General features: G+C 37.7%; 1 protein-coding gene across 3 annotated transcripts in view; it reads right to left on the minus strand.

Moving 5' to 3' along the window:
• The window catches only part of cacna1bb (calcium channel, voltage-dependent, N type, alpha 1B subunit, b), a 402,467-nt gene that overhangs the window by 271,643 nt on the left and 119,865 nt on the right, over positions 1 to 10,959 (minus strand). For all 3 annotated transcript variants that reach the window (XM_062031560.1, XM_062031561.1, XM_062031559.1), the window contains exons 4-5: positions 9,081 to 9,172; positions 1,966 to 2,118 (exon numbers count right to left, since the gene is read on the minus strand). In XM_062031560.1, the coding sequence (XP_061887544.1) occupies positions 1,966 to 2,118; positions 9,081 to 9,172 (245 nt within the window). The remainder of the gene's footprint in view (positions 1 to 1,965; positions 2,119 to 9,080; positions 9,173 to 10,959) is intronic.

The following is a 10,959-nucleotide window of genomic DNA, read 5'->3' on the forward strand; positions in this document are numbered from 1 at the left end:
CACTATTATGTTAGATCCACTATGGACTGGACTCTCACACTATTATGTTAGATCCACTATAGACTGGACTCTCACACTATTATGTTAGATCCACTATGGACTGGACTCTCACACTATTATGTTAGATCCACTATAGACTGGACTCTTACACTATTTTGTTAGATCCACTATGGACTGGACTCTCACGCTATTATGTTAGATCCACTATGGACTGGACTCTCACACTATTATGTTAGATCCACTATGGACTGGACTCTCACACTATTATGTTAGATCCACTATGGACTGGACTCTCACGCTATTATGTTAGATCCACTATAGACTGGACTCTCACACTATTATGTTAGATCCACTATGGACTGGACTCTCATACTATTATGTTAGATCCACTATAGACTGGACTCTCACACTATTATGTTAGATCCACTATGGACTGGACTCTCACATTATTATGTTAGATCCACTATAGACTGGACTCTCACACTATTATGTTAGATCCACTATAGACTGGACTCTCACACTATTATGTTAGATCCACTATAGACTGGACTCTTACACTATTTTGTTAGATCCACTATGGACTGGACTCTCACACTATTATGTTAGATCCACTATGGACTGGACTCTCACACTATTATGTTAGATCCACTATAGACTGGACTCTCACACTATTATGTTAGATCCACTATGGACTGGACTCTCACACTATTATGTTAGATCCACTATAGACTGGACTCTCACACTATTATGTTAGATCCACTATGGACTGGACTCTCACACTATTATGTTAGATCCACTATGGACTGGACTCTCACACTATTATGCTAGATCCACTATGGACTGGACTCTCACACTAGTATGCTAGATCCACTATGGACTGGACTCTCACAATATTAACTAGATCCACTCGACGTCCATTGCACCGGTCGCCCAGGGGGCGGGGGGTCCCCACTTCTGCGGTCCCCTCCAAGGTTTCTCATTGTAGCCCATTGGGTTGAGTTTTATCTTGCCCTGATGTGGGATCTGAGCCGAGGATGTCGTTGTGGCTTGTGCAGCCCTTTGAGACACTCATGATTTAGAGCTATTTAAACAAACTTTGATTGATTGATTGATTGATTGATAATCTATGCAACATTTTTGACCAAAGAACCACCATTACATGTTATGTAGACCACAAGGAAGTGTTTTACACTTAGAAAAAAATCATAATATGAACCCTTTAATGCGCCTTATAATCTGGTGCGCCTTTTGTATGAAAAAAAGAACTGAATAGACCCGCTCATCGGCAGTGTGCCTTTTAATCCGGTGCGCCCTATGGTCCGTGAAAATACGGTATCTCTTTTTTGGAATAACTTTGCAAAAAGTGATAAGATGCCATTTCAAAGAAAAACTTCTTTGAAACTAAGTCGCCAAATTTCAGCCCTAACCTTTAAATTTAGCAGATATGTCGAAGGTGGTAAAAAATGCAAACAGTTTTTTGGTCAACACAGACTCAAGGGTTAAAAGGACAAGGTTCCAAAGTAGCAAATACTCAGCAGGGAAGTCAAAATTGCTCGGTGTGCACCCGAGGGAATTATACCGACAGGTTTTTGTTTTTTTTACTGCAACCACATCATCAGTGGTTGATGCTGAAGAGAAATGAACGGACTGATTTGCGACCTCTTCGACGCCCAAACTGGAATTCTATGAGGTCTCAGCAGCAGCGATCAATCATGGATCTGAATGCTATGAAGTGTCATTCATCAAAATCAAAACGTGACAAACGCCTGTCAAAAATTCTGCTGTGTGCTTGTTTGCCACACGGTTGATATCAGAACATTCTGTAGGAGTGCCTGTGCAATGCACACACGGCGCGTATCAATAATTCATGTCAATAAATACATAATGAAATATACTGTATCGGGTGGGGGGGGGGGGGCATTTTCCTGGCAGGGATGATGAATTAGAGTTGTCCTACAAACTCACCGGTGTCGAGGTTGAAACAGGTGGTGTGGAATTTGCCCATGTAGAACTCCACACCGATGATGGCGAACATGACGATGGCGAAAAAAAGCAGCAGGCCGATCTGAAGCAGGGGAACCATGGCCTTCATGATGGACTTCAACACCACTTGGAGGCCTGGGAGACACAAGACACATCCTTCAAATCCACACCAGTGCCGACAAAGCACCATCAACGTGGAACAGAGAAGCCAAAGTGAAGCTGTACCCTTTCCATTAATTACATTTAAAATGACAAAAGTCCAAAAGTTAAATTTGTAGGCGTTAGTAGTTCCGTCTGTAAGAACTGTGGAACTCTCCAAGGTCCTGTTAATATCAATTACAATTTGTGGTTGTAGATGCAAGTGGTGATTACATTTAAGGATGTCACGGTATAAACATTTCTTATCACGGTTATTGTGATTATAATTATCACGGTTGTCATCATTATCGTGGTATTTTTAACTGTGCTCAACATTTTTTTTAAAGTACTTAAAAAGTACTTAAGTACCATATTTCCGCACTATAAGGCGCACCTAAAAACCTCAAATTTTCTCAAAAGCTGACAGTGCGCCTTATATATGGACCAATATTGAGCCACAACAGGTCTCGCAACCCCAGCCTCTACTGTAGCGTCTATTCTATGCGCCTTATAATGCGGTGCGCCTTATATATGAACACACTTTTAGAATAGGCCATTCATTGAAGGTGCGCCTTATAACCCGGTGCGCCTTATAGTGCGGAAAATACGGTAAGTACTTACTTACTTAATACATATGTTTTGGCTTTGGCCATCTCTGTACAGTTATTGGGCTGAAAATTGAAAAACCTTGTCCTTGGTAATTGGCGAATGTATATATATATATATATATATATATATATATATATATATATATATATATATATATATATATATATATATATATATATATATATATATATATATATATATATATATATATTAGGGGTGTGGGAAAAAATCGATTCGAATACGAATCGCGATTCTCACGTTGTGCGATTTAGAATCAATTCTCATTTTTAAAAAATCTTTTGGTTTTTTTTTATAATTTTTTTTTTTATTAATCAATCCAACAAAACAATACACAGCAATACCATAACAATGCATCCTATTCCAAAACCAAACCCGACCCAGCAACACTCAGAACTGCAATAAACAGAGCAATTGAGAGGAGACACAAACACGACACAGAACAATCCAAAAGTAGTGAAACAAAAATGAATATTATCAACAACAGTATCAATATTAGTTACAATTTCAACATAGCAGTGATTAAAAATCCCTCATTGACATTATCATTAGACATATATATAAAAAAAAAACACACTGTGTCCAATATTTTCACAAAGATAAAATAAGTCATATTTTTGGTTCATTTAATAGTTCAAACAAATGTACATTATTGCAATCAGTTGATAAAACATTGTCCTTTAGAATTATAAAAGCTTTTTACAAAAATCTACTACTCTGCTTGCATGTCAGCTAGGGGTGTGGGAAAAAATCGATTCAAATTCAAATTGCCATTCTCACGTTGTATGATTCAGTATCAATTCTCATTTTTCAAAAATCAATTTTCTTCCCCCGCTCCCGGCAACGTGTATGTGCCTTCTGGGCTACCGTAGGTATTGCAGTGTTGCTACCTGGTGGCTAGCTAGTAGTAAGGGGAGTGTACAGTGTAGTGTTGTTGTGTTGCCGCTAAAATGCAGGTAAAAGAAAAAGACACAGAGCAGTGTCACGCCAAATTTCTTCCCCCTACTAAAACCTCCCCCCTTTGCAACGCTAAAGTTAAGTATTTTGGGAATACTTCAAATCACTTGGACAGACACCACCCACAGTTATCAGAAGAAAAGGATCATCCACTAACACCACCGGCAGCAAAATTGGGTTTGGTTTTGAAATTGTATTGCATTATTATGGTATTGTTGTGTATTGTTTTCATTTAAAAAAATTAAAAAAAAAGTCGTTTTTGAATCGAGGATCGTGTTGAATTGAAAAAAAAATCGATTTTGAATCGAATCGTGACCCCAAGAATCGATTCTGAATCGAATCGTGGGACACCCAAAGATTCACAGCCCTAATATATATATATATATATATATATATATATATATATATATATATATATATATATATATATATATATATATATATATATATATACGTATATATATATATGTATATATATGTATAGTCAAGGTTTCTGTGGTTTCCGTTATACAGTGCTCAATACCAGGGTAGAGCGGAATATACACTACCGTTCAAAAGTTTGGGGTCACATTAAAATGTCCTTATTTTTCAATGAAGATAACTTTAAACTAGTCTTAACTTTAAAGACATACACTCTATACATTGCTAATGTGGTAAATGACTATTCTAGCTGCAAATGTCTGGTTTTTGGTGCAATATCTACATAGGTGTATAGAGGCCCATTTCCAGCAACTATCACTCCAGTGTTCTAATGGTACAATGTGTTTGCTTATTGGCTCAGAAGGCTAATTGATGATTAGAAAACCCTTGTGCAATCATGTTCACACATCTGAAAACAGTTTAGCCCGTTACAGAAGCTACAAAACTGACCTTCCTTTGAGCAGATTGAGTTTCTGGAGCATCACATTTGTGGGGTCAATTAAACGCTCAAAATGGCCAGAAAAAGAGAACTTTCATCTGAAACGCGACAGTCTATTCTTGTTCTTAGAAATGAAGGCTATTCCACAAAATTGTTTGGGTGACCACAAACTTTTGAACGGTAGTGTACATTAGGTCAGGAAAAAAACGCAGAGGCTATATCAACCCTACAAGCCTGTTTCGCAGGTTTCCCTGCTCTTCATGGAATTTTATAAAATCCCCTAAAGAGAAGGGAAAACCTGCAAACCTGCGAAACAGGCTTGTAGGGATGATATAGTCTCTGTGTTTTTTTTCCTTTTTTTCCATCCCATCCATCCATTTTCTACCGCTTGTCCCTTTTGGGGTCGCGGGGGGTGCTGGAGCCTATCTCAGCTGCATTCGGGCGGAAGGCGGAGTACACCCTGGACAAGTCGCCACCTCATCATAGGACCAACACAGATACACAGACAACATTCACACTCACATTCACACACCAGGGCCAATTTATTGTTGCCAATCAACCTATGCCGAGGTGCATGTTGTATATATATATATATATATATATATATATATATATATATATATATATATATATATATATATGATACAACAAGACTTGTCCAGGGTGTACACTGCCTTCCGCCTGAATGCAGCTGAAATAGTTCTCCAGCACCCCCCGCAACCCCAAAAGGGACAAGCAGTAGAAAATGGATGGATGGAAGATACAACAATAATGTGAATGTCGTAACTTTTGTTTGTTTCTTTAATTTTCTATTCCTCTGGTCTGAGCGCTGTAAATTTTTGTTTTTGTTGTTGTTTTACTTTTGTGACTGTGTGTAGAAGTGGCCCTGCTGGAGTGGCAGCTGGTTGCATCAGCTCTGCTCTTTTAATGTATTTTAATGTCCTTTGTGTTCTTTAATATTTCCCTCTTACACACATGTTTATGTGTGCTATGGCTATGAGGTTGTTTTTTCCCCCCTTGGCCTCAGTCTGGACCCCCTCTACAGGGGCCCAGGCTTTGACTGAATTTTTTTTTTTTTTTTCAGTTTGCCAAAATGCACCTGAAAGTCTTTCAAACCATGAGTAACAAAATTATCTGGTCTGATGAGACAAAGAATAAATTATTTGGCGTGAATGCCAGGCGTCATGTTTGGAAAAAAAACAGGCACCGCTCATCACCAGGCCAATACCATCCCTACAGTGAAGCATGGTGGTGGCAGCATCATGCAGTGGGGATGTTTTTGAGCAGCAGGAACTGGAAGACTCGTCAGGATAGAGGGAAAGATGAATGCAGCAATGCACAGAGACATCCTCAATGAAAACCAACACTTCCCTTCCAATCTGATGGATCTTGAGCGGTGCTGCAAAGACGAATGGGTGAAACAATAGTCTGTATTGATATAGTGCTTTACTATACCTGAAATGATACCTGAAGCACTTTACATTATACGTCACATTCACCCATTCACACACTGATGGGGGAAGCTGCTATGCAAGGTGCTAACCATGACCCATCAGGAGCAAGGGTGAAGTGTCTTGCCCAAGGACACAACGACCGTGACTAGGATGGCGGAAGATGGAATCGAACTTGGAACCCTCAAGTTGCTGGCACGGTCGCTCCACCGTGGGCGCCACACCAAGATAGGTCTGCCAAGCTTGTGGCATTATATTCAAAAATACTTCAAGCTGTAATTGCCTTTCAGCATTAATGTTGCTTTCACAGATGTGTAAGTTACCCATGTCTTGGGCACTAATACACCCCCATACCATCACAGATGCTGGCTTTTCAACTTTGCGCCTATAACAGTCGGGATGGTTCTTTTCCTTTTTGGTCCCGAGGACACGACGTCCACAGTCACCAAAAACAATTTGAAATGTGGACTCGTCAGACCACAGAACACTTTTCCACTTTGCATCAGTCCATCTTAGATGAGCTCAGACCCAGCGAAGCCGCCGGCGTTTCTGGGTGTTGTTGATAAATGGCTTTCACTGTGCATAGTATAGTTTTAACTTGCACTTACAGATGTAGCGACAAACTGTAGTTACTGACAGTGGTTTTCTGAAGTGTTCCTGTGCCCATGTGGTGATGTCCTTTACACACTGATGTCGCTTTTTGATGCAGTACCGCCTGAGGAATTCGAAGGTCAAAGGCATTGCCACTTACGTGCAGTGATTTCTTCAGATTCTCTGAACCTTTTGATGATATTACGGACCGTAGATGGTGAAATCCCTAAATTCCTTGCAGTAGCTCGTTGAGAAATGTTGTTCTTAAACTGTTGGACAATTTGCTCACGCATTTGTTCACAAAGTGGTGACCCTCGCCCCATCCTTGTTTGTGAATGACTGAGCATTTCATGGAAGCTGTTTTTATACCCAATCATGGCACCCACCTGTTCCCAATTAGATGTTCCAAATAAGTGTTTGATGAGCGTTCCTCAACTTTCTCAGTCTTTTTTGTCACTTGTGCCAGCTTTTTTTAAACATGTTGCAGGCATCAAATTCCAAATGAGCTAATATTTGTAACAAAGTTTACCAGTTCGAACTTTAAGTATCTTGTCTTTGCAGTCTATTCAATTGAATATAAGTTGAAAAGGATTTGCAAATCATTGTATTCTGTTTTTATCTACCATTTACACAACGTGCCAACTACACTGGTTTTGGGTTTTGTATTTTTAGTATGTTAAGTTTAATGTTTTTTTACGCTGGACTGTCTTTTGTTTTATTTTGGTTTTGAATATGAATTTTAACTCCTGTGCAGCACAAAGTCGGTTGGATTGCATTGGATACGAGTGCCCCAGATTACCAGTTTTTCAGGATACCAGCTGTCTCTCAGCTAATTGTTATGCTTTAATTTGGGAGCCAAATTTGTGGTACGAGCCTCTCCATCACTAGTTGGCATAGTGAGTACCACACTGAAGCCCGTGAGAGCCGACCAAAACATTTGGTCTTACTCGCTAGCATTAGCTTATAGCTAGAGATGGACATAACTTTGTTTCTTCAAGCATTGTAAGGAAGAAAGTGAGTGTGAAGGACAGTGCTGAGAAGAAGAAGTGGATGATATTCATTGAATTAAAGAAATACGTCATTAAAAACATTACAGAGTGTGTAGCTAGCCAACTTGGTGAAGCAGTGTGACTATGCGCCATAGTGAAGTAGAATGAGTCGACATCACCCACCAACGGCGCTTGCCGCGCTTTAAAGCGGCGAGCAAAGCGCCGTCATTTTTGTCAATTTTTCCACGAATATCCCGATCTCTGAAGTAATGTTATGCTTTGATACGCTCTGATACGCTCTGATACGCTCTGATACGAATTAGTTGCCGCTTTGTTACCGTTCCTCACGATTTGATGCCGCTTTGATACTCTTTAAATCACGCTTTGATACGTTTTATTACGCTTTATTTAACTTTATTACACTTTGATGTGATCCTGACGCTTTAAATCAGGCTCTGACACGATTAGCAAGCTTTGTTGTGCATTGTTACAACAAAAATAAGAAAAAAATGTGAAAAACTCAGTATAATACGTTTTCCCCACATTTTTTTAGATGTATCTATTTATTTGATTTCTCTTTGTTTTATTATATACAGGATAAAACACATAATGTAATAAAAAAGAGGAATATGATAAACAAATAAGTAAAAAAAAAATGTGAAAAACTCAGTATACTAAGTTTTCCCCACATTTTTTTAGATTTATCTATTTATTTGATTTGTCTTTTTGTTTTATTATATACAGGATAAAACACATAATGTAATAAAAAAGAGAAATATGATAAACAAATAAGTTAGAACATTTTTTGAAAAACTCAGTATACTGTTTTCCACACATTTTTTATATTCATTTATTTTTTCAATTTCTCTTTTTTTTTCGTTATATTATGTCTTATATCTTCATTTCTTTTATTTCTTTGTCATCTTAATAAATATCTATCTTTCATTTCTTATGCTAGTTGACAATAATAAAAGGCATTTCTTTCATTTTTTTATGTTCATTTATTTTTTCAATGTCTCTTTTTTTTCCGTTATATTATGTTTTATACCTTCATTTCTTTATTTTCCTTGTCATCTTAATAAATATCTATCTTTCATTTCTTATGGTAGTTGACAATAATAAAAGGCATTTCTTTTATTTTTTATATTAATTTATTTTTTCAATTTCTCTTTTTTTTTGTTATATTATGTTTTATATCTTCATTTCTTTTATTTCTTTGTCATCTTAATAAATATCTATCTTTCATTTCTTATGCTACTTGACAATAATAAAAGGCATTTCTTTTATTTTTTATATTAATTTATTTTTTCAATTTCTCTTTTTTTTTCGTTATATTATGTTTTATATCTTCATTTATTTTATTTCTTTGTCATCTTAATAAATATCTATCTTTCATTTCTTATGCTAGTTGACAATAATAAAAGGCATTTCTTTTAAACGTAACATATTCTCTTTATTATTAACATTTTCATTCAAGTCACTTACTGGGGATCCCTGACACAAGTTTGAGGGGTCGTAGCACTCTCACCGCCCGCAGAGTCCGTAGGTCGAAGTCGGAGCCCACCGTTGCCAAGATTCTGCGCAGAAACACACAAAAACAAGGTCACAATCTGGAGCTGAAGGTTCAGCACTGTAATAAAGCTGTGTCTTTATGTCAATTTCAGCTGACACCAATGGTGTTGTTTAGGCTGCAGTTAATTAAGTAGTTGGATAAAATCCTTCGATTAATTAAGTAATTGGATAAAAACTTTTTTTTTTTGGTTAAAGAGCAATAATAAATACACAAGAAAAAAAATAGGCATTTATTATAATCACTCTTTGGAGGGGGGCGTGGCCTGCGGACCTGCAGCGAAGCGGGGTGTGCCAGGACCGGCTTCGAGATCAGCGACAGGTGTGTCATTGTATCTGTGTACTTATTTCCACAATTCGGCGCCCAAAGTGGGGCGCCAAATTGTGGAAGTTTCTCTCCTCCGGGTTCCTCGGACCACCAAGCACCGACATGACAGTTCCGGTTTCAGGTTTACAATGCTGTTTTATTTTTCAATAAGTCTTTCAGTTGTGCTTTTCAGCAAGTGTTGTGTCTCACTCTCGCTCCAGCTCCTCCCACCTCTCCTCCCCAGCTGCTGCCTTTTAACAGAGCGACAGGTGATTGATAAGCAGGCCCAGGTGGGCCATCTAAGCACCTGTCGCTGATCTCGAAGCCGGTCCTGGCCTGCGGACCTTCGCTGCAGGTCCGCAGGCCACGCCCCCCTCCACACACTCCTCTCTAATACAAATTAAGTATATTCCCACTTGATTGTATGTGCCTTCACTTAAGAAACAGCTTTAAATGTACACAGTTTGAGACAATTTCAACATAAATCATATTAATTTGCAGTTTTACAGTATTTGCTTTTATTATGAAATTATGTTTTCACCCCACCGGAAGTTGCCTAAACGTTAATTAGCAACTACGTTAGAGCTAATAATCATTCATTTTTGAATATCAGATTTCACATTGCTGTGATTATATTTTCAAACAAACATTACATTACTATCACTGTCAATATGTACTCTATGAACTTCGCTAAAATCCTTAAGGCCATTATGTCTTTTGAATCCATGCTACAAGCTATGTTGTTAGCACTTTTAGCTAGTGCGGCTAACTTATATTCGGTCGTCAGCTAACAGTAATATTCTATTTTTAGCTTGACCATTAAATAAACAATTAATCCAGGCAAAGAGAAATCCCTGATAATTTTAGTAGAAGCCTTTAAGTCCCGTCTTCAAACTCATTGTTATACTCTAGCCTTTAAGTAGACCCCCCTTTTAGACCAGTTGATCTGCCGTCTCTTTTCTGCTCTTTCAACTATGGAATATATGCTCGTAAGTCCAAAATTAATGGCCATAATGTTATAACTTATGGGGTATAGTGTGAATAAAGTGAGAACAGGAAGTGAACAAAAGTCTTAGCAATTGATATGTAATGGAAAGGGGGTAGGATTAAATAAACTCTGCTTCTTCCTACTCCTTTTCGAACATGTTGAAAAGGGAAACTGGAAATTGCCATGTATCATGTTGTATGCATGCATGTTCGAAATAAACTCAAACTCAAACAATCGAAACCCATTACTCTCCAAATAAAAATGGTTACTGTCAATTTTAATATGTGTCTATGTAGGTTGTTTGTGTATTATGTAAACACACATAAAAGCATATGTGATCTCAAATGTGTAAACAATATGTAGTGAGAAATGCTGGCCTGTCTTTAAATTCACTCTATAAATTGGTGAATTTAAAGAATTTTGTATTTAACAAAGTAAGAATTTATATGGAGAAAATTATGAATTTACGATGTATTTCATTGCCTTTGAAATTTCTGAGC

This window comes from Entelurus aequoreus, linkage group LG21, assembly GCF_033978785.1.
Source record: "Entelurus aequoreus isolate RoL-2023_Sb linkage group LG21, RoL_Eaeq_v1.1, whole genome shotgun sequence".
Lineage (NCBI taxonomy): Eukaryota > Metazoa > Chordata > Actinopteri > Syngnathiformes > Syngnathidae > Entelurus > Entelurus aequoreus.